The sequence below is a fragment of the Neopelma chrysocephalum genome, unplaced genomic scaffold, assembly GCF_003984885.1.
Source record: "Neopelma chrysocephalum unplaced genomic scaffold, ASM398488v2 Primary Assembly neopelma1_75, whole genome shotgun sequence".
Taxonomy (NCBI): domain Eukaryota; kingdom Metazoa; phylum Chordata; class Aves; order Passeriformes; family Pipridae; genus Neopelma; species Neopelma chrysocephalum.
In genome coordinates, this window is record NW_020897736.1 from 2215881 (window position 1) to 2239727 (window position 23847).

Consider the following 23847-nt stretch of genomic DNA (forward strand, 5'->3'; position numbering starts at 1 on the left):
ATTTCTGCAGTTCTGCTAGGTTAGCATTCAAGAATTTTTTCTCTCTGAATATTTGATAATCTTTTCAGCTGGGGTTTGAGGCCCATCTGTTCAGGATTTCAGCTGCTGAAGGTAGTTAGGGATAGCTGCTTACTTCCATAAGGGCTCTCCTAAACAATTCTGTCTCACTGCTTAATTATATTCTCCTCTCATTTTGGGTTCATCTTTTCCAATTAACAGGGCAGCTTTGTTGTCACCTCTTTGCATGAAGAGTTCCTGTCAATTGTCCTTCTTCAAGCTACAGCTTGTAGCACCTTAAGGCTACTACTTTCTCACTGAGGAGCTTATTTATCCTTTCCAGCTGCTGGGATCTCTGTTGGATTCTCTCATTCATGAGTACTTTAAGGAGCCTGAAACAGTTTTTTTCATCTGGAAAGGTTAGACTGTCTCACTAGACAGGTAGTGGTAAAGAGTTCTGGTTATGTACAGAAAGGAGGGTGAGAAGTCTACAGAACTAGTTTTGTTCTACAATTTTGTTTCTCTTACAGTTCTACTCAAGGGTTTTGAGATGGAGCTGGTTTTCATCTCAGTTCTGAAGTTCTCTTAGCACAGTACTGTTTCCAGATCATATAGGGAACAAAGATACTGTATTTAAAAAAAAACTGGTGTGGAAAGTGTTAAGAAACAAATGAGGATTTTGCTATGGATATACCATAGAGATATTCTCATCCTAAAGATTCTGCCTCTGAAGGGAGTCATTGAACCTCTTTGGAACATGTGTAGGTAGGATTGAATTGTCTTCTGGCCCCTTTAAATGTTCACTTCTACCAAATTACTGCTGACTTCTCATCTGTGTTACGTAAAGGCAGAGCATCCATCACTAATCCCTGGAAGGTCACAACATGAAGTTGAGATAATTACAAATAGGAAACCTCATCTTCAGGAGATGGAGCATTTGTCCAACTGCATTTTCTGGCTTGTGAATAATTCACTTCTGCCATTTTCCAGCCTCCATCTCCTTGTAGTGAGGGTGGAAGAAATTGTGTGGAAGATGATTCTATGGTACCCTTCCCTGCACAACTTCAGAATCTTTTAAGAGTTTGTGTACCTGACTAATCCCACAAGAATGAGCATTGAACAGGATTTTTGTACTTTTAACATGGAAGTCTGTCTATAAACTAATGTATAATGATTTGTAAGTGATCATGGATGTCTTGTGTCTGCATATAGCATATGTTGTAGGACAGGTTTATCAATGTGTGATACTACTCACTTCTTGCTAGTACACACAGTAAATTAAGTACAATATGCAGAAGGTGAAGTTCCATTCTGATCTTATTTGTGCATGTTTGCATGTCTGTACCACAGTAATGTAGCTAAAGCAGTGAAACTGTTATTCTGATATAAAGAAGGAGAAATCACTGCCTTGAAATGTTTAACAAACAGCATAAGCATTCTGTTTAAGTTATGGCTGAGTCTACTGGCTCTGATGCTGTGCTACAGATTTATAGGTTTCACTGCTATTGCTCAGCTGAAAAATATCAGTTAAGTAATATTTTTATATTATCATAAAATGTGAAAGTAGGTAGATTAAGATGTAAATCCCTGATTAGTATTTCTGATGTAATAAAATGCTTTCCCCAATGTGTTCTCTAAGTCTTTATACAGAAAATGCCTTACAATGTAATGTCAGAAATCATAAAATGAACGTTTCAACTGTGAAAATAACGCTCGTTGCTTAAATAAAACCTAAAAGCATCAAAGTTTAACATTCGGTTGTTGAACTCTGATAACATACCTCATACAATCTCATTTACAACATTTAATTTGTTTGGGTCTCTTGTACTCCAGTCCCATCTCATGTTGAATAATGTGTAGATAAGGAAAATGGGCTGAAGTGTCTTCCTCAAACATCAACCTTAAACGTAACCGAGTGCGGCTGGGCTGTCGCACAGATATTCGGGCTGGCGAGCATCGGCAGCAGATTTCGGGAGCAGCCTCATGATGGCACTGTTTCTTCTTAACAGAAGTTGTTCCTCTCCAGAAGTGAAGTCTGGCGCGGCAGATGATGCATGATGCCTTTCAAAACGCGTGGTTTAAGTTCAGTGAAATGAATCATTTTCAGGAGGATGTAGTTGCAATGACAGATAGTTCCAGTGACGTGTTGATGAGCTGTAATGGCAGTATACCTACAATTTGTTGCAGACCAGAGTTGGCCTTAAAGCCAGGTTTGTTGCAAGGCAGTAGGGTGTAATTACCAAAAGAAAAAGAAACAGATACTGTATGTCATCCCCTGCTAATGACTACAGCATTTTCTTACCCAGTAATCTGTAACAAAAAGCTTTATAAATGACCAGACTGCACTTAAATACAGCACTAAAGAAAAACTTGGTGGCACAAAATTATTCCAGCCAATTGAGTGGAAATGACAGAGAATAATATGAAGTTATCTTTGGCAGGGAGATGTGTGTTTGGAATGTCACTAGTGGACAGTGCATTGAGAACACAAAGCTTCCTTATAGGCATACAGCAATCCATGTAAGTATAACAACTTTTCCTGGGATATCTCTGTTCATTACAAGAGTTTTGCTGTATTAACGTGATGTTTTTCAGAAACATACAGTTTTAAATGTATAGATCATAACCTAGGAGAAAAAACCCTGTCACAGTATAAGTAATTTTATATCTTTTTCTTTTTTTTTTTTTTCAGTTTTGTCTTTTGTCTAAGAAAAGAATCGAGATTTTTATGTTCCTTTGAATTTCTTAAATCAAACTGATTACTTCTAAGCTGCAAATATTTGGAATGCAGTAGATTAACTTATTGTTTGTGAATCAGGTAGCAAACTGAAATGGTCTTAAACTTTTGTCTTGTGCCTGGAAACTTCAAGTTTAACGTTGGCTCTTTCATGACATATTTTAGAAGCACAAGTAATCTGGCCAAACATTTTAAGACAATCTGCTGAAAGACTTATTTTTAAACTTTTGAAAGGTTTTGATTCTTAACTCCTGACCTCCAAAAGACTGTTCCTCACCCCACTTTCGAAAATACACTTTCATTCATTGCACAGCTTGGGACAGATCCCTTATTTGCAGAGGCCAAATTGCTTTAAATATTACTTCACATAATTTCAGGTGTCTGCTTTGAGCTCTGTGCAGGTACAATAAGTATCTACATTTTGGAACGTAGGATTGTTTGAAATACATTTGTGTGTATGTGATTGAGGGGTGTCTGGATTTGATAGAGAGACACGGCTTATTTCTGTGTGTGTTTGTAGAAGAGCAGCTCAAGGCTCCGAGGTTAATTAAAAGGCTTCCTTTTTCTTCAGTAAGGAAGTCTCCAAATGATGGAAATCTGAGACCTCACGTAACTCCAAACTGTAGCCAAACTTTGAATCCAAAATTTTTAAAGCTTCCAGAAGAAACAGTGTTTTTCCTGACGCTGATTTGGTTGACATGAATAGTTCAAACACTTTTGTTAACTATAAAGGAGAGGAAAAAGCTTGGGTAAATAAGCAACAAAAATTACAGAAGATAAACTTCTTAATTATATATTTTTCTTTGTGTGTGTGTGTGTGTGTATAAAAGCATACACTAAGAAGTTATTCTACATTTTTATTTTTGCAGGGGTTTAAAACATATATATTCTTTACATGAATGTATATACACAAAACCCCCAATATTTAAATTATGATTTAATAGAGGTGCAGTATGACCTGCTTTGTGCTATTGCTTAATTAGTTTTTAATAGTTGAAGTTCTGGATGAGTCCTGCAGGACAGTAGGCAACCCTGGCCTAGCTGATTAGCTGACAATTGGTACATTTTTTTTTGTGGAGATCAGAGGCAGAATATTCATTTTTACCCTTCAAGAAGGAGTACCAAGTACTTTTAGAAAATGGGTCCTTTGCCTCTATTAGAAGTGAGCTAAGCCTAATTGTGACTAGATGATGATTTGTGTTTTAGAATTTGGGTAAAAAAGCTAAAGGAAAATAGAAACTTCTAATGGGAGAACTTCCTTAGGAAAAACAGCAGATGTTGTTAGCAGGTGAAATTTTCTTAAAATGCAACCTTCAGATAGTTATAATAAATTGGGGTTTTTATCGTGTGGGGTTTTTTTTGTGTTTTGTTGTAGGCTTTTTGTTGTTCCATGTGGAATGGTTGCATGTGCTGCAGCAGTACCTGTGAGAATATAATTCCCTACAGAATCTTATTGTCTGGAAGATTTAGTGCACACTGATTTCAGTGGCATCATAATTTGAAATTGTTACTTTATTTTTTGGTTAGGTTTTAATTGAACTACTAACCTACCTATTCTAGTAGGTTCCTTTTGTTCAGGGCAGATGATTCAGCTATGAATGGCAGATGTCAAGTAGTGCAAACTGAATATTTGCCATTTGAAATGAAATTTAACATCAGGGTCATCACTTAACCATTTGTGGATCTTAACCAGTGTGGGATTTTCTCAGAGGAATAACTGACTATACAGATCCCCTAGTTCAAGCCTAATTTAATGGTAACAGTAATTGCAAATTCTAAACATTTCTGCCTCTGATCATTCATAATATCTGTAGCAATATTTATCCTGATCCCAGTTATTTATACTTCTTTTGTTTTCAGACTTCAGTTTGTTAACTGATAAACTAAGAATTATTGTATAAGCAAAACTCTATGGAGAATTTGTTGTAAGTGAGGTACAATTTTGTAGGTCTATTTTTGTCTCACTACGTGAGTGTTCTCTTTATTTTAAGGTTAGCATTTAGATGTAAATTTTATTTGAGGTGGTTACTTACTTGTTTATAGCAATTATGTGTAAAATTACAGATAAATACATACGTAATGCAAGTGTCCTTGCACATACAAAACACATGGCAAAAAAGAACTGTTCATAGTCCCTCTGTACCAGTGTCATCTCTGTTCCTTTGCTGTGTATCTGGTTTTTTTTTCCTTTATGTGGTTGTTGAGAAAGGATGAATCTTCTGAACAATAGGGCATTTAATGTCAAAACAAAGAATATCTCATGGAGTAGAAATCCTTCCTGGAAAATAATCAGAAATTCATTACGAAAAAATTAATAATGAATATTCTGCATTTTCACCTGTTTTTAGTTCTTTGGATGCCTCCCGATAACTGGAGCTTTATGAAGTGTTTGGAGAGAAATGAGGCCTTTCAGAGAAACAAGTCCAAAATTTCTTAGCAATTAATGAGAATTAACACCTTGATTCCTTCCCCAGATTACAAAAATCCTTATATTTATGCAAGGCAGATACTGCTTGAAGTAGGAAGTACCTCTTACTAAGCTGTGTGCCATTCTTGTGTCTGTAACAACACTGTGTATGGTTTCATATATGCCTTAGATTTTTTTTTTTGTAGTAATGCTACAAGTGTTGATTATAAATCCACATATGAAATGCTTAATGTGAGAAATATCCATGCCATTTGTAGCTCTGTGTGCTGACTCTCTGCTTTCCACTTGGCCAGTACTACCATTGCTCATTCCGGATGACAGGTGAAGGTTGGCTGCTTTGTTGTGGAGAATATCAAGATGTTCTTATTATTGATGCCAAGACTTTGGATGTTCTTCACACCTTATCATCATCCCAGTCTTCTGATTGGATAAATTGTATGTGTATTGTACACTCTGCAAGAATTCAAGGTATATGTTTTGAGTGTGTTTATATAGGCAAATTAAATTGTGATAAAATATTTATATATAGTATGATCCTACCTGATTTAAAATCCAATCGTGTTTTACAGAGCAGTTATGTATAAGATTTCAGTGTTTCGTTGATAGCACATGAGGTGTTTTTAATGCTCCTAATGTTGATCATGTTTCATTTAATATATTTTTTAGAGAAAGGCCTCTACACTGGCTATAAGCAGTTCATTTCTTGGATTTAAGCACAAATTAGTTTTGTAATATCAGGGAAATTAAATGCACTAAACCACAGTTCTTTCTATTAACACATCCACTATTTGCTTACATGATTTGTATAATAACCAATTAGTTATCTTTTTTTTTTTTTGTGTAAAACTGATATTTCATCCAAGCAGTGTCCCACAGAATCCATGTTTTAGTGCTGAATAGGCAGGTACTCTGTGCATTGACTTCAAGGTGACTATCTCACTGTTACCTTTTCACAGAAGACTCTTTGGTTGCAGTGTCTGTAACTGGAGTTCTTAAAGTGTGGGACCTGTCATCATCTCTGAATAGCATCCAGGTCAGTTTGAGATGTGAAGCAGCATGAATGTAGTAATATTCTCAAATAAAGCCTACATTGAATAAATTTATGAATAAATTTAAAACTTCTGGAGATGTATTAAACAGATTTAGTTACCTTTGTTAGAAAATTCTGAAAACATGTTCTCATAGTATTATCTAAAATGAGTTGGACCATTGGACAGCTCTTGCCTTGGTAACTGCTCTGTCCTGTGCCCAGGTTTATTGTCTGTATTCATATTCCATGATGCTGAAGTTGCTGTGCTTTCCTGCTGTCCTGATAATGTCTTTGAATCCCTTCACTCTGTCCTTTAAACTTAAAGCTCTTCAATATTGGCCTTTGTACTCCCTCTTCACCCTGGTTTCTTTCTTCAAAATGGTCCTTTAAACTTGGTTTTCCTCTCTCTGCCTTTCACTATGTTGTCTTCACTTGGAGAAGACTCTTGCTGTGTCAAGTGTCCTATTCCTCTCTTCAAACTCATTCTTGTCTGTGCCAATATTCTCAGCAGCTATCACTTGACATGGACAAGTGCTAGAAAAGGAATACAATGTTTTGTGTTTGAATTAAACCCACTGTCATGTTGTAAAAATTCTGGGAATGTTAACAACTGAATACACATCAGAAACATATGGTGTGGTGCCTTCTTTTCACTGCCTGGGGCCACCTTTTGTGAAGGAACTGGTGCAGAGTTAGTGACAATTCACCTGTTTCATAAAGAGCAGTATTTTAATAAATATTGTTGGATTTCTTTGGAATTAATTGCAGCTGCAAGGTGTAGTAAGAAAATGGTTTGCAGTTTTATAACCATGATTCCAAGCATACATATACCCCTTCTCTGAGAGGTGTTGATACTGTTGGTGTCTGATATTCACATAAAAAGTGTGAAAATGCATATATTGTTATTAACAATCTATACATTCAGCAATACAAAGCCAAGAAAATGAATTACTTTTTCACTACTTTTTAAGGGTGCTAAGTTCAAAAAAGACATGGCAACACCAACATCTCAGACTGCCCTGGTTGCAACAAGGATGAGTGGGAAAGTATGATATTCACCCACCTTTCTGAATCTCCTACTGTCAGTTTATAGGTTGTTGTAGCTATTTTTTTTTTTCAATACAGGACACTTTACCAGATACTTATTAGAGCAGATGCTGTTTATGGCCTGTCTTTAGTCCTTCTCCATGTTCATTATCACTTTAAGTGGGATCAAGGTCTAAGCCACTCTGAGTGTCTTCTCTTTGCAGGGTAGTTGTGAACCCTGTTGTCTTTCTATCTCATTTTTAATTAAGAATTATATGCTGCTTTGAATTTTGAAAGTCTGTTAACAGAAAGTTCTTTTCAATGCATTGTTTCCAACCTAAAAGTAAAAGCTCAGCTACCTGGAATAAATCTTATGGCTTTTTTTCCTCTGTGCTGTAAAGGAGAGACAAAGTGTGTGTGAGAAGGAATCAAAATCTCTGGACTGTGTAAGTTGTCAAGCAGTTCGATTTTGTACTTACACAGAAAGGCTCCTTCTAGTTGTGTCCTCCATGTGCTGGCAGGTATGTTATTGAGCATTATACTTTCTCTTTAATTTTGTTAATAATTTTGAAAAGCTAGTAGGTTTTTTACATGAAGATACTCGTTTTTCTCCTTAACTTAGTGTTCACCAGTTGTCAGATATAACAATGCCTGTAACCCTTCTCTGCTTATCTGAACTGCCTGAATGAGAGGAAGCTTTTACTTTTTATCAATGTGTTTCTGCTTTAGAAGTTTAACACTAAATTGGCTGCATAGAAAGGGGATTACTGTAAGTATTAGGCAGTTTTAGAGTTCTGGGTGCATTATAGTCCCCTCCACAGGGAGACAAATATGAAAAACCCTGTTTAAGTATGACAGAAGTGATCTCAGCTGGCAAGTCCTTGGTAACCAGGGACCTTTGTTTGTTGATAGAAGCCAGCAAAACTAAAGACCCTACACTATAGTGCTTTTTCTTGTAGCTGTAAGAAAATAACTAACATTTAAAATAAGCTAATAACAGTCGCAGACAATACACATTTAGATGCATTTAAACTGAGGTTTATTGTCAAAATTCCGTGTTTGTCTTTCCCAGTGTTACGAAATTTCTTTTAAGCCTGAGTGGTCAGTTCAACATATGTAACTAATTCAAGCACCACTGCTGAGATTGGGTAGGGCAAAAATTTCACATACAACTTTGAATAATGTAGTTGTAGGCTACCCTGGAGATGTCTCTTGGGCTACTTAAATGCTGTACAAAAGCACTTATAGGGAAATTTCATGTATAGAATGGATAGGCTTTTCATGGAAAAATATCTGTAATGTGCATTGTTTTCTATTAGTCTCTATAATGTTTTTCCACAAGAGATGCATGTGTTTTGTAATATCTCCATTTGCATAAGTCATTTTTGATTTTCAACGTCTATGTTTCAATGAATGTAAGGAGTAATATCATGATCATATTTTAAATAGGAAGTTGTGTGTGGCAGGTAGCATAGGAGAAATGCAGATGTGTGTTCAGAGTGGCTCATTAAACCACTCCTATAATAATGAAAATATAGAGGATATTAGCTAATGAATAGAAATTACCTATTAATAATTCATAGAAATTCTCATTCTGAGATCTATTTCCTTGCACTGCTGGAAGAAATTATAAGAATGTGACTATGAATATTCTCTCCGTGAAGCCATAAGAGCACAAACAAGAAGATAATATTATAGGTTGTTCCTGTTATATCATGTCTTGGCTTAAAATGGGAAGGTCATAGGAAGCAAACAAATCAATTTTTTACCAGATCTAGAAACAAAAAAAGGAATTCTTGCAAGGGGAATTACATGTTCTTTACTTTCAATTAATTTGCAAAAAAAAAAACCCCAAACCACAAAAACCAAAACCCCCCACAAACAAAAAAACCCCATGTGTCTTGCTCCCCAAAGAAGAAAAGAAAAAATTACATTGCTAAGATCTATGCTGTGATTATGCCAGCAGATAATCTTTTCAAGAGTCAGGCAGAAGCATTTATACCTTCTGTTGAAGTCTTGAATGTCATATTTATGTTCTAAATTCATTATCTACCTCTTTATAAGAAATTACTGGTCCATTAAATATTAATAACGAGAGCAATGCAAAACCAAAGTAAATCCCATCCAAAATCCCCTAATCTAACATAAGACCCTAATGCTACTTTTTTTTTTTTTTTTTTTAATTGTCAGTTTCTTTAACTTTGAAATGTATGGTTTGGTTCTGACTTTGCAGTAGCTTTAGTATCAAAACTGCTTTGGCTTTAAAATAATCAGTCCAGCTACAAAGAGTCAAGCTCACGTTGCACATTGCCCCAAACCAGTTTAAATGGAAATGAATGTGCCAATACAGTTTGTTTATATTTTGTTTCTGAGCTTAGGTCTATGACTATTGTGATTTCTCCTTGCTTTGTACTGAGCTCTGTAAAAGTGGTCAGTGCTTTGCTGGTGGGGAAGTGCTGGCAGCTTACAGACTGATCATCTGGACAGAAGATGGCCACAGTTACATCTACCAGCTGCTGAACAGGTGGGCTCAGATGGGAAATTCACACAAAAAGTTCAGGTACAAGATGAACTTTGGGAGGGTTACTATGGAAAATCTCTGCGTGTTGCAAATGATCAAAAACCAGAACAAAACCCCTTTGGCACTCAAAGATTTACCCGGAGTTTGACAGCCCTCAGTCTTTGTTTGCCACAGCAGGGGAGGCAGGAATAAGATTAGCCATGTAGAACTTGGGCAGCTGGTGCTGTGATTTCAAAAAGTCGCTTGTAATTACTGATTTGGTAACTTTTAATTGAACTTGTGAGTCTTGGACGTTGCTGTTCTGCTTTCTAAAACAAGATGACTTCCTAAAGCTTGTATTTTTATTTTATTTTTTTTTTAATTATGCAGTGGGCTTTCTAAAAGCATATATCCTGCTGATGGGAAGGTGCTGAAAGAAACTGTTTATCCTCATTTACTCTGCTTTACTAGTATGAAGGAAAATAAGGTAAATTCATGAAGGTTTGCAGTGAGCTTTGAAAGTTGATTTATTGTCTGTTTGCAGTTACATGAATAATCCCTAAAAAATTGATGGATTCATTAACAGATTTAATTGTTCTATGAAAACAATGATTAACACTTCATTTTAAAATCTTTACTTACACTTTAAGCATCTTCAAGTTTGTATTTTGTCTTGGATTCTGGCCATATCTATTTTTTTTCACAGGGAAAAAACTGCCTTTGTCTTCAACTATAGGTAGGATAACTGTTGAAATGGTTGATGTTTCTTTTTCTAACTTTGGCAAAAGAGCTTTTTTTTTTAAGGTAAAGATGTGCTCTGTTTTAGAGCTTTAGCAACTTCTACTTTCAAATCCATAAAAAAAGAAAAAGTATAAAAAATAATAAATAAATAAAAAACCCCAAATAACAAAAAACCCCTCCATAAAATCAAAAGAGCCAACCCACAAGCAAAATGTAAGCAAATTACTCAGTTCTTGTCTTATTAGGAAATATATGCATGTTCTACATGCAACATATGTTGCTTCCCCTGTGTATCCATCCTAAACTGAAGGGGTTTGGATAAAATCTGTGGCATTTTATCCAGAATAAACTGTTGTCCTGAGCCTTCAGAGGCATAATGGCATTCCAGACTTCCCTGTGCTGTGTGTGGACTGACAGTACCCACAGTGCATAAAATCAGACACATGTGACTCTCTTCAGAACCCTGGGCTCTGCTTGAAGAAACCTCTAATGTTAAGAAAAGAGGAAGCTGAAAAAGTAGGTGATCTTTACACTTTTGTTTGAGAATTCATGTTTAGCAGAGTGTGTCACACCAATTTCAAATTTAGAAGTTACTGTGTAGACAAAGTATCTCAAATGGATTCAGCTATGTTGGAAAACCTGTATTTTGACTCATTTTTTGAGTAGTGCTTTGTGTGACCACAAAGAAATAGGTGAGTAGAACCAGTTGTGATTTAAAAAGTGGAAAATTGTTTGTAATTGGGGAGTTGTGGGGTGGTGGGCAGGAAAGATGTGGCAGGGCTTCCTTGGCAAAAAATGAACCAAAAAAATACAACAGATTATTCTGTGTACCTTTGGCTCTGATTTTGTTGCTAAGTCTTATTGCTAATGCTGTTTGTGAACTTGTAACTGCTGGAAGATGTGGATTTAATTCCTGCCTGCGGTTGCATTAGTTTGTGTGTTTGTGTGACAGCTCAAGCAAGTCTTTAAACAGTTTCTGAAGATTTTTATTTGTACCTGACTAAAACACTGTTAAGTACGTGCCTGTGTGAGGTTTTCTGGTGTTCTCTCTTTCTGTTGACAAATGTAGGCCCTTAGGAAGCATTTTTGTTGTGTAATCCTCTGAAGCCTGACAGATCTAATTTTGAGTTGAAGGGAAATAGCATAAGCCATTCAGCTTTTTGCCCAAATGCTGTGATCTAAAATCAGATAGGGGATAACTGCTGAAGGATGCCAAAAGGTCAGGAAAGGTGAGGGAAAAGAAATAGCCAAAACACATGGCTTAGCAAATAATAGGGTTACAGTGGTGGTAGAAAGTTCATATAGCTTTCCCCCAAAAGTATGCTTAAAAAAAAATGACCTGCTCTTTTTTAATATTTCTGCTTTAATATTTACTTACTACCTGAATGATTTTTATGGCAGATTGGTGAGACAACAAAACTGCCTGTGTGATGATCTGTTTTGATCTCCATTCTGAGATTATAAACTGAACCACATTACAGTAAAGTTGGTTTTAGTGGAATTGACTCCCAAACTTCAATGTTGTAAATAAATATATCCAAAATATGAGGTAGTTGTAGAGAGTGTAAAGATCACCCCTGAGCCTCCTTTTCTCCAGGCTAAACAACTCCAGCTCCCCCAGCTGCTCCTCATCAGAATTGTGCTCCAGACCCTTCACCAGCTTCCTTGCTCTTTGGATTTGCTCCAGCACCTCATGACTCAATGATGGTGTTGTAGACTGTTACCTATGTAAAAGCATAATTCATACCTTTCCTTATTTGTAGTAATTCAAGATGTGATGATTGATGTTCCATTGAATTTGTTGTGATGCACAAATTACCAGTGTTTCACTGTGGGGTTTTTTGTCTGATCTTGATGATTACACTGCCATTTTTTTAATATGCTGGTGATACTATTGATGGGTTCTCTATTTGGAGACAGTAAACCTGGGGAGAATTTTCATTCCACTTTCCATTTGGGATGTAGGTTTAGCCAAGAGTACTGACTGGCAAAGCAGAGGTGACCTTCAAGAGGCTTGCACCAGGCAGGGTAGACTTAGTCTGAGCGGGACTTAGTGGCAGGTGACAGATTAACCATAGTTTGTTTGATATTTTTACAGCTTTTGATGAAAAAAGCCTTTGCATTTGCAATTAATAATCGCATGAATTTAATCAGCTCTTACAGAACATTGATTTGCTGTTCTTTTTGGCAGAGTTTTCCTTTTGTCATGGGCTTCATGAATGAGAGGAAGGAGCCTTTCTATAAAGTTCTTTTTTCTGGTGAAGCTTCAGGAAGGATCACTTTGTGGCATGTTCCTGATGTCCCTGTGTCAACGTATGATGGTTCACCAAAAGGTTTGGCACTTTTGGCACTTTGCTACCATCTTTTTCATTATGTCTTGAGGTCAATTTTCATGAAAACTGAAACTCTCATTAAAACCTTTTCACACTAGAAAGTGATGTTCATTTATTCCTTGTGTGATGGTTGTCTGTAGTTAAAAGGAATAGCAGCTGCTGACTTTCCATCTCTAGGCTGGAGAAAGGATAAGTTTGGGGAAGCGATAAAGAGATGAAAATGTGTATTTTGTTTTGTTTGAATTTTTATGTTTTGTTTTACATAAAAATCCTCTCTTGCCCCACCCTCTAGAGATCCCAATTACAGCAGTGTGGACTCTTCAGGATAATTTTGATAAACACCATTCAATGTCAGAGGGCATTATTGACCATCTTTGTGCAACTGAAGATGGGACTGAAGCTGCAGTTGTCAGTTCCTCTGTGTACATATCTGGGCTCGATAAGCTCGTGTGTGGATGTGAAAATGGGAAAATTTTTGTAACTTTAGGTTTAAAAACTGCAAGAGCAAGACTTTTAGGAAACGTATCTTTGCTTAAAGGTAAGTTTTAACAATTTTGTTCAGATTCATCTCAGTGAAGCACAGAAGAGTGCATCCTTCTGGCATCCCCTCCAGTGATCCCTCTAAAAATTCTCTGAAAAATAGGGCAGAGGGTCGGAGATTGAATGAGGAAAATGGAAGATCATGGGGTTTTTTCTTCCTCTGTAGCTGATCTACCAGATCCCAGCTTAGTAATACCACAATGCTTTCCACTGTTAGGAGTCTGGGAATAGCTGTGGGGATGAAATCACCTGGAAATGAGATGTTGCATGTCACGATTTGGGTGGTAGTTTTTGTAATTTGCTCTTTAAAGATCATTCTACTGAAGGGAATGTAGAGGCTACATCTCAGTAGAGGAAGCTCAGGGTTTAGACCTTTGTCTTCCCTCTCTAGGAGCAGGTCCAAAATTCTTTGACCCCATATAAAGAACTGTTGTATTTAGTCTTTTGAATATCCTGACTTTTAGGAAATATACTGTAAAATGTGGAACCCCTATTCTTAAAGAACAAAAATAATTTACATATCATCTTGTTTCAGATAATCTACCTTATAAGGTTCTCAATGGTCATAGTAGCAGAGTCACTTGTTTACTTTATCCACATGACAAATCAGTAAGATTTGATCCAAGCTGGCTGTTATCAGGGGACCAGGATTCTGTTGTGATCTGCTGGGATATGTTTACTGGAAACATCTTACACCAATTTAATCTGCAATCTGGTCCAGTGACAGAGCTCTTGCGATCTCCAGAAAACTACAGAGTAAGTAAGAGAATAATCAGTGATGTCTTAAAAGAAAAAATATCTCTGTGTGTGAGGGGGTGCCTGTATATTTATATGTAAGCAATTTATTCTTAATTTACCCTCACTTAGTTGCCTTCTTTGAAAGTTGCCTTTAATTTCAGGGAGTTGGGTTCTTGCAAGTCTGTAACTTCAGTGGCATATTAAGTTGAAGCTCTTAACATTCTATTCACCATTTTTAATATCATGATTATCAACCTATATGTTAATCTGAGTAAATCCTATTTCTGAAGTTAGAAAGTGTACTCAGTAGGGCAAGGAGCTTCAACATAGTAAGAAAAGATAAGATTAAAATACTATTGATTCAAAGTGTATATGCTATGTGTTGGTTCCTGACACATCTTTGTGGTCCTTTGCATGTATGCTTTTGCATTATATGAGATTTAGAGTAATTTAAAGTTGTTTTCTAATAGAATTTTGAAGTTGAATTTAGGTGAAAATTTATTGTACTGAATGCTCTATGTAACTTTTCTGAACATTGTGTTCCATGGGCCTGGGGTTTCTACTTTTCCTCTCAGGAAGCCTGTGAAGACATATTTGATGTGTATGATGGACTCAGTTTGCTCACAAGCTAAAATACAGTAGTCAAAAAAATATTTTGCCACGACAAAAGTTTATAATGCTTGTAAGAGTCCTCTTAGTCCTTTTCCTGAAAACTGGGTAGGATTTAATGTCTTCTTGGGTGGTGCTTCAGTCTTCTTTAAAGAGCTGAATTTTTCCATAGGGGAATTTCCTCTGTGTGTCACCAAAAATTACTTGCAGGAAGGGAAGGCTTTTCAGAATCAGATCCATAGAGTGTAAAATGAATTTGAACTTACCCAGTTTTTCATTATAAATACATAATTTTGTCATAAGACCTGACATAATTTTATATCACGTGAGCAAGAGTTTGTTTTAAGGTAATTTTTTTGCTACTTTCTTATCTAGGACAACTGCTACTATATATTTGGTTATATAATCATGGCTTATGAGAGGCTAAATATTGTGAATAAATGGCATTTAAATTATTGTATTTAAAGTATTGACAAATGGAAGAAGGATTGTATGTTTTCCTGTCAGGAGATGAGTTGTACAGCTGGCCTAGTGAAAACAAGTTGAAGATGTTGGCTGAAGTAGAACATGATTTTCTAAAATGAGTGTGTTCTGGGAAAGAAATGGCTGGACAACTTTTTTTTTTACTAGGCTTGTTAAAGTGATGTTGTCAGGAATGTGGTTACAATGTTGGAACTGAAGTTTTCTGATTTGCAGGTAAAAGACCAGAGTATTGTGTGCTGTGTGTGCAATGATCACTCAGTAGCAATTCTACACCTTCAGAAGAGAGTATGTCTCTTACATGCCAGAAAGCACCTGTTTCCTGTGAAGAAGATAAAATTTGACCCTGTTGAAAATCTGCTAATTGTTGGATGTGAAGACAATTCAGTTTATATTTGGGAAATTGAAACAGGTAATGACAGAGGGGTGTTCACTTCCCTAAAGATTTGTTTGTCTGTTATGTGGTGTTATATAAGCAGGACTTATAGAAGACCAAAAGAGAAATACGAACACACTGAATATATTAATTGAAGAGTTTGAATGTTTAGATAAACAAGCAAGAAATAAAATTTTCTTGTGGTTTGATGTATACTCTGAGTGAAATAGAATAGCTATAAGTCAGATTGTGACAATGACAAGTTTAGCTGACATGGCAATGAACTCAGTAGGATATTTCTGGAAGCTATAAATAAAAATGCAAGTTACTCTGTTTAGTTATTAAAAAGAATGACATTTTCAGTCCTAACAGTCCCAGGTTGGAGCATAAGTTCTGGTTTCTTCAGAAAAATCATAATCTGAGAAACTTTTTGACTTAACTGATAAACAGTTAATAGCAGAAAATAATTGCAAAGCTCACAACTCTGTAGTCAGGAAAACTAAAGCTGAGTGTTTCAGGTTAAACTGTAGATTCCCAAGTGATTTGAGTGTCATGCTGATTCACATGGGTAATAAATGTAGTTATTTGAACTTTGACAGACAGAACTATTAGAGGTTATAATGGTACTGGACATTACAATACATTATTTTCATGCTATTCAGAGCTGTGTGTCCTGAGAGAAAGAAAGTGCATCACGAGTCTGGACCCACTGAAATGTACAGCATATTAAAACTGTATCAAAACACAATTTAGCTAATTTAGCACTGAGATCACAATTTACTTTACAGGTTATTACACTGCCTAGACTGTCTACTGTAGACAAAAATAGTCCCTTGTTTCGAAGTACAAAATACCTGCATTTAGTGAAGGACTTGGCAAAAGGAGTGCAGCATAAATTACAAGCTGGTTGTGTTAGTAAACTCTTTAATATCATTGAGCTGGGATAGGAAATACCTTCTGGTATTTATTTTTTCCCAATTGTACTGAGTTGCTTCTTGAAATAAAAATGTTTAGAATAAAATTAAATTGAACTAACAATTATAGACAATTATAAACTCTAGGTTTACACTGGTTTTTCTACAGCTACTCAAAAGTATAAAATTCTCCTATAAGTTTTTATATTTTTGCATTGTAATTTGAGATTTAAAAATTATTTAAACTTTTTGAAAAAAATCAATGAAACTTTGAGAAGATGCAATCTTAGGAGACAATTCAGTTGTATGTAATGGTGTACTTATTTAATGTGATCTCTGAGTGATTTAATGTGATTGCTGAGTGAATATATGATGGTTTTGCATAGAATTTTAGCTCTAGCTGTGGTAATAGGAAAAAGAATACAATGCCAAACTGCCAGAAGTAATACCAGACACTCAGTTGGGGTACTTTAAACTTTTTATCTTGCTTTTATTTGTTGGGTTCTTTTCTGCACGACTTTGAATTCTGTTTTCTGTTAAATATGTAAGATTCATCTTATGTGTGTTCTACTGTCCATGTAGATGCATAATATTACAGTTTTCCATGCATTTTCTCCAGCTGAGGGGAGAATGGGTTCTACCCTTCTGCTGAGTCCTCTTTCTGCAGTGTCTGTGGAAAAACTGTCTTGGGATCCTTCTTGCTGTCTTGTTGTTCCTCTAATCCCTCCATTTTACCAGGCTGTCAGCACATCTGCAATACTAAAAGTCATCTGGTGTTGAAGAAGGCCGGGTCTGCACTGCTCAGAAAGGTACCTTGCAGGATTAAATGATACTTAGAAGTGTATACTTCTGAATTAACTGCTGACAGGAAGGATACTTTTATCCCTACAGTGAGGTGCAGTGAGGATCTTAGTTAGAAACCAAAAAGCAGCACTGCCCTCACCCCGTCAACGCTGCGCCTGAAAAACTAGATAGAAAACCCCCAAATGTATAAAAGAAGCATTTTTTTCCTAGATTTCTGGGCAAAAAATATTGTGGAGAGAATTTAGTGATACTACAGTGTGTGCTGAACAGCATGGAAAATTACTTTGGCTCAGTTGTATAGAGGTGCTGGGCCAAAATGCAAATTTCTGCACTATAAGGACTGATAGTTTCTATCCTGATACAATACCCAAGGCAGCCCAATGCAGTTAAGGGGCTGGAAGCAGAATTACACTTCAGATGCAACCTTATTTAGTGCAGCTGGATAGCTTTGCACAGAAGTACAGTGAATTCTTTGTAAATCAGTGAGATTTAATAGCATAGGATTGTAATGGCACCATAGAGAGAAAATTCAGAGTATATTTGGTCTGTCCTCTAGTCATAAAAATGCTGCCTATTTCAACATTAAAGAGGAAGTAAAATTGATGCCACTGCTTATATATATTATATATTCAGAAAGAGTGGAGATGAAGTGTGTTTTTAAGTTTCTGTATCTTTTGTTACAAAAGTATCAAGGAAGAGTGAGTGCCACAATCACCACCTCTTTAAGAAAATCTGGAACACAAGAAAAAAACGCCATTATTTGCTATACAGTAGCAATTAAAAAAAAGAATTTTTTTTCCTCTCCTGTTATGCAATGGTGACTAAAAGATGCCATCTGGGGTGAATACCTGAGAAAGCCTAGTAGAGCACAGCTGTAGTTACTTTAATGTTGAGTTACATCTGTGTTGCAGGAGAACACAAGAGGTCGTGGCGCTGATCCTTGAAATTGGCCTGTCCCACATCAAGAGCTGTGTAGATATTTCAGTGCCACTGGGGCAGACAAAGCACTGCTCAGAGGCGTAAGGAAGATGTGCACAACACCCCAACCCAACCTCTGCAGGAGCACAGCAGCCTTTCATGATGATTTTCATCTCTTGGCAAACGAACAGGGCAACCAACCACACGTGGTACCACTTGTCTGTACAGTTACTTGTGAGCACGTCCCTGACTCAGTTAAATAGGACAGAAGTCTAAGTGGTAGCCTTGTGCTTGAATTCCCTTATGGAAAGGGACATAAGACAGTTTTTGTTGTTTTTATAGTCAAAAAGTGTTTACATTTCTTCTGGCTATGTAGTTAGCTTCCATCTAAAGCTTTGCCTCTTAAAGTCAATGGAGACCTGATTTTTGTGTCACTCATACATCACTGTTTGCAGTTAAAAAAACTAATCTGAACAGTGTTCTTGTACTAAAGTTAATGGAGGACTGGGAAAACAGCCAGTCTGTTTATAATTTCAGGCTGTGGATTAAGGAATTTCTATGAATATTTCAATATTTACACTATTGTACAGTCAGCGATAATTCTGTTGAATTTGAAAGATGACTTCAGAAAAGTTTAGAGGCCTAGTACCGTTTTAACTCCAAAACTCTCTTTCTACCAGGTTATTAATAGGATGACCCCTTAAGAAAATTGAAGACTTCATTGTGCATAAGTTTGTTGTCCAGTTTCCTGTGACGGAGGCTGACATGCTTTTACAGAAAAGCATTCTGAAGACTTTAAAATGTTTGTCTCTTAGCAGGCTTTCATAATAGGACTTTTACACTTTATGGGGTGGGAGGAACTTTGTCTCACAGATTAAAATCTAAGCCAGTACTACTTCATGTATAACAACTTATACCCTCCTTTCATGAGATTCCATTGACTATATATAAGATTATCTTTGGCAAAGTTTGCTGAGTACAATAGGCTGCATGTATTCCAAATAAATATGCATTTCAGTGTACTTTATGCTGAAATGTTAAATATCAGTAGTATAGTTGAGTTCAAGAGGAATTTAAGTCTATCTTTTTCCCAGTGACTACAAGGTGAGTCTGAAAAGTGTGGGGGGAACAAAGCTCATTACCTGCTGCTCTTACTGGTCTAGAATAGATAAATTTAATCCCATCCTTTTATTCCTTTGATTTACACAGCAAAGTAAAATTGTTCTATTCTAAGTTTAAATGTTCTACCTGCATGTGGGTAGTGACAGAGAAAACAGTACAGAAGCCATGAATTAATATCTGTGTAGTTTAATTTATTTTGCCTAAATTTTAATATATGGATATGGCAACTTTCCATTACAGTGGAATATCTTTCCATGACAATGAATATTGATCTAATAATACATTCAGAATATTAATATAACATGTGTACAGGATATGTTGGAAACCTGTGTGCTAGAAGACAAATACGAAAATCAATAACAAATTTTATTCTAATTAAAGTGCAGAATATTTCTTCCGATAGCCACCACTTGAAATCCACTTCAGTAAGGAAATTAGCTGTTACCTGTATTGCCTTTACATTTCCCTAACCAGTTGGTATCTTTGCCTTTTAAAAAGGTAAATATCAGTACACAGTATGATAAGATGTAGTAATAAAAGGATCAATGGATTTTTTTCTTGCTCCATACAGCGTATGGCAACATGTCCACCAAGCTACCTTTAATATCTAACAGGTATTGAAAGTGAGGAAAAAATGGATAGATTTTTAAATAGCAATCTCCCTTGCTCAGAGATAGCAATCTTCATTTATCAGAGATACATTATTTTTCAATTAGTACTAGTTTAATATGAATTTATTCCTTGATGTTTATAATACTTGCAGAATGAATCATCTATCAATTTCCTGTTATTTTCTTTTACCTTATGACTCTTGTTCTGTTTTATTGTGTTATGATGTGTTTAGTTTGAGCTTAAAGTCAAAATAACATCACTTAATAAAACTCCAATTTAATGTTCAATTGTCATAATACATATTTAGCTTTGTACTGGCTACATTGTGCTTTTCATACTCACCCGGGGAACACAAACTTTCAGAACTGTCTTACATGTTGGTAGCTCCAACATGGGGAAAAAAGAAAATTGAAACGTGGCTAAAGTGTATTTCTGCTGAGGTCAGATCTCATGAACAGTCAAAACTAACTGTACGCTAACAATCCTTACTAGAAAAGGTCAAAATCATCAGTAAATAACAGACAATTACTAAATAAATATCTATATAATATAGTTTTATCCACACTGTTTAATGTATATTGCTTTCTCTTTGTGCTCTACTTGAATCCTTTTCTGAATATATTACTTTTTCTTGTATCTTGCCACGTTGATTTCCACAATATCTGCCTGCTTTGTAACAGTAGTTATGTCCTTTTCCTGTTAAGTGCAGAAGCATCCAAGTTGTCTTGGCTTCTGACTTCTGCATCTAAACAAAGCAGGAATCCTAAAAATGACAGTGCTTTTTATAGAATTATTATTAGAGCACTCCAGGTGTTATGTAATTTTAGAAAACATGTTTTAATGTATACAGTGTACCAGAGGTTCGTATCAAAGTACCTGCTCCCTCAATTCAGAGGTTTTCTTTGCTATTACTACCTGGTTTTGCAAACATAACATTAGGTTGATACTCCTGTGTTTAGCTTGGGTGTTTTAGTGGAGATAAGTGGAAGACTGTCACTTCCACTCACTGTGATAAGGTTGACTCTATGTATGTCATCACATGGAATGGTCTGGAGAGACCCCTCTTGGTTAAGCAAGAAAAAGAAAGAGTTCTTGCAGTAAAACTGCTGTTGTGGTGGGAACAGGGGGTCAGCACTGACAGTGTGTTTCATAGAAGTCCAATGTTCAGCTTTGAGTCTGTACTATAAGGTGTGAAGTTTTTCTGGAACACCTGTGTTTCGCGACTTAAATAAGAATGATAAATGGCTTGAAACACTTCTGCTGAGAAAGGAAAAAAAAATCATACTGCCTTAAGATAACTGTCAAGCATAGAAAACTTCACCTCAAACATTTAGATGCTACAACAGGTACTATCAATAGTAGTATTGATAGAAGATATCAATAAAACAAACTAGGCTTTTAATGAGGTTGTCAGCCCTCATAAAATATGCAGTGTCTAACATTAGTCAAATCCATCAGTATGATCACTAAAAGAATCTTTATAAAAATAGAGAAGAGTTCAGAAATACTTTGAAAGTATTTCTCATTGTGTTAATGTCACATTGTGAAATTTAAATGTTGCATAAAACCTCTGCTGCTGCAGAAACATGTTTGCTGTGGGGGAAATGAAATTACTCTGCAGATAGTGATGTTATAGATCAAACCTTTGATCATATTGATGGTCAAACATGCTGGAAGATTTTCAAACACTGTTTAGAGATGATTTGTGCTCCAATATTTTTATAATTGGTGCCAACAGTGATAAGTCTTCTAAACCTCTGGTAAACAGCAATTATCACATGAGGTGCAGAATTAGTGGGGAGTTGTTTTGGTTTGCTTGACTTTTGTTTCCAAGTAAACCTTCATTTAGTATGTCTGACAACCTTTCTCATCTCATAAAGAAATTAGTAATTAAACTGTTTAGAAAACTAAGGCTTAGATTTCACCAGGTGCCTGTGAGGAAATAAGTTGTACAGTTTCATTAAAACTTAGAACTCTATCCAAGAAAATTCAGTTGCTATTAAGATTTGTGCCTACTTAACTGTAGAAGCAACAAAACTTTTTGTGTTTGGGAAAATGCTCTAATTTATCTCTTCTGTTCTCAAGTTGTGATCTGACCTTCTCCATTAATAGTCAGGGCAGACAACAGTGAGTTGATCTTGGTTTCTCTCACCCTCTACCTTCATGGTCAAGAGGCATCCTCAGAGTAAGGGAGGACCTGAAGGAAGAGTTGAGGTGGGTGTGTACTATTGAACTGAGACAAGATAACTTAGGCCAAGAGTACTGAAACATCACACAATTGACACAATGCAGCATTAAACAACTTCTGGTTTAGACCATCTTTCTCTAAGAAAGCAGCTCTGCAGAAATTCAAGCTACGATGCAAATGATAACATGCAATAAGATGGAATACATTTTACTGTAGTTTCTCTGCACGTATGTTGTCACTTAAATCCCTTTCTAAAAGACATTAAGGATGAGGAACTGTTAGTTTGCACGTTTTGAAAATGTGATTTATTCCAAGTAAAGGCTTAAGCTTGAATATATATGCTTTGTGGAAGTTCAGCATTTGAGTCTGGGTGTTTTTTGTTTTAATTTGTCAGCCTTAAACTAAAACTTAACTAATGATTTACCTCTTTCTTTTTTTTTTATTGCATCTTTTATTTTATATGTGTAAGCCTTAGGTCAGTCTGTAGCTTGTACTTGAATATTTCATAGCTCTCTAAATTTGAGTCATCGTTCAGTAAATACTTATTGATGCAGAATAATAAAAGGTAGTGGAGCTTGGAAAAGTCGGGGGGGGGGGAAGGCAGTGTCATCCTTTGCCCAGTTTGCAGAAACTGAGGACACACTTTTATACTGACAAGAGTTGGGTACCTTTCTACTCAATATGTGTGCATACACACACATATATTTATGTACTTTACATATACTAGGTGGAGCAGGTATGGAACTTAGCTGTATGTGTCTGTTCAAAAGGATGTGTTCCCTCCAGCTCATAGTTGATCTTCATTCTTGTTCTATTGTTAATAATGAAGATTATATATATATATATATATATATACACTTTTAAGAAGTGGAAATGAAGACTGATTGCTATAGTCAGTGCAGGCAGAAGAGTTTGTATCAGGGAGGGTTTTCATTCCAGACACTAAGGGACAGATTCTCATTCCATGTTTCAGACTTTAAAAAAGGAATAGGCAGAAGCTGCTCATGTGTCATCCAAGTTCAGATGCAATTTCTTCCATTCAGCCCAGCTGAGCACATTTACTGTGTCTTAGCAATTCCTGCTTACAGCATTATTGTTCTTTACTGTTTGGAATAGTTTAGATGGAGACAGGGAGAGAAGAGGGAAGTTTTCATGTCCTTTCTTTTGGGGTGTTGTGCCTGCATCAGAAATCCTGAAATGGTGACTGGCTGCATGGGGGAATTACTCTTTTTACCTACATATGTAAACCAGCATTATAAGTTACATTTCAGTTGTTTTCTTTGTGTTGTTCTTCATTGCTTTCTTCTTTGCAATGCTGTTCTGAAAGTGTATATTCTGAAGAATGTCAATAACACACAGACTTGGACATGACAGAAATCTTCCAAATGCAAAAATCAGTAAGGAGGGTCTGCCAAGACACTCTGGGTGCTCCTGTATACAGAGCTGTAGTCACAGGGCATCTCCATTATTAATTCTTCCTATATGTAAAACATCTTTTTAAATATTATTAGCTTTTAATAGGCTGGTTCTTGTGCAATCTATCCCATTTCTGTTTGCTAGATGCCATTTACTATTGTCTTGATATTAGTTGTAATATATATTCTTACTTAATGCAGTGTTTGTTCCATCTCTTTTGGGCCATTTGATTTTAGAGTGGTGGCACCAGCAATTAGGAGAAATTTTTCAAGCAAAGTGCTTGTCCACTGTCTTGGAGAAAGACTGGAGAATTGTAAAATTCAAGCATTTTTTTTTTA

At 36.0% G+C, this 23847-nt stretch overlaps 1 protein-coding gene across 3 annotated transcripts in view; it reads left to right on the forward strand.

Moving 5' to 3' along the window:
- Window positions 1–23847, forward strand: part of WDR72 (WD repeat domain 72) — a 109753-nt gene that overhangs the window by 9505 nt on the left and 76401 nt on the right. Inside the window, exons 4-13 of one of the 3 annotated variants that reach the window (XM_027688678.1) lie at window positions 2439–2517; window positions 5456–5630; window positions 6119–6195; window positions 7620–7739; window positions 9597–9778; window positions 10109–10205; window positions 12651–12792; window positions 13085–13330; window positions 13868–14088; window positions 15376–15571. In XM_027688678.1, coding sequence (XP_027544479.1) covers window positions 2439–2517; window positions 5456–5630; window positions 6119–6195; window positions 7620–7739; window positions 9597–9778; window positions 10109–10205; window positions 12651–12792; window positions 13085–13330; window positions 13868–14088; window positions 15376–15571 — 1535 coding nt within the window. The remainder of the gene's footprint in view (window positions 1–2438; window positions 2518–5455; window positions 5631–6118; window positions 6196–7619; window positions 7740–9596; window positions 9779–10108; window positions 10206–12650; window positions 12793–13084; window positions 13331–13867; window positions 14089–15375; window positions 15572–23847) is intronic. The other 2 variants (XM_027688680.1, XM_027688681.1) reach the window with 2 other exon arrangements.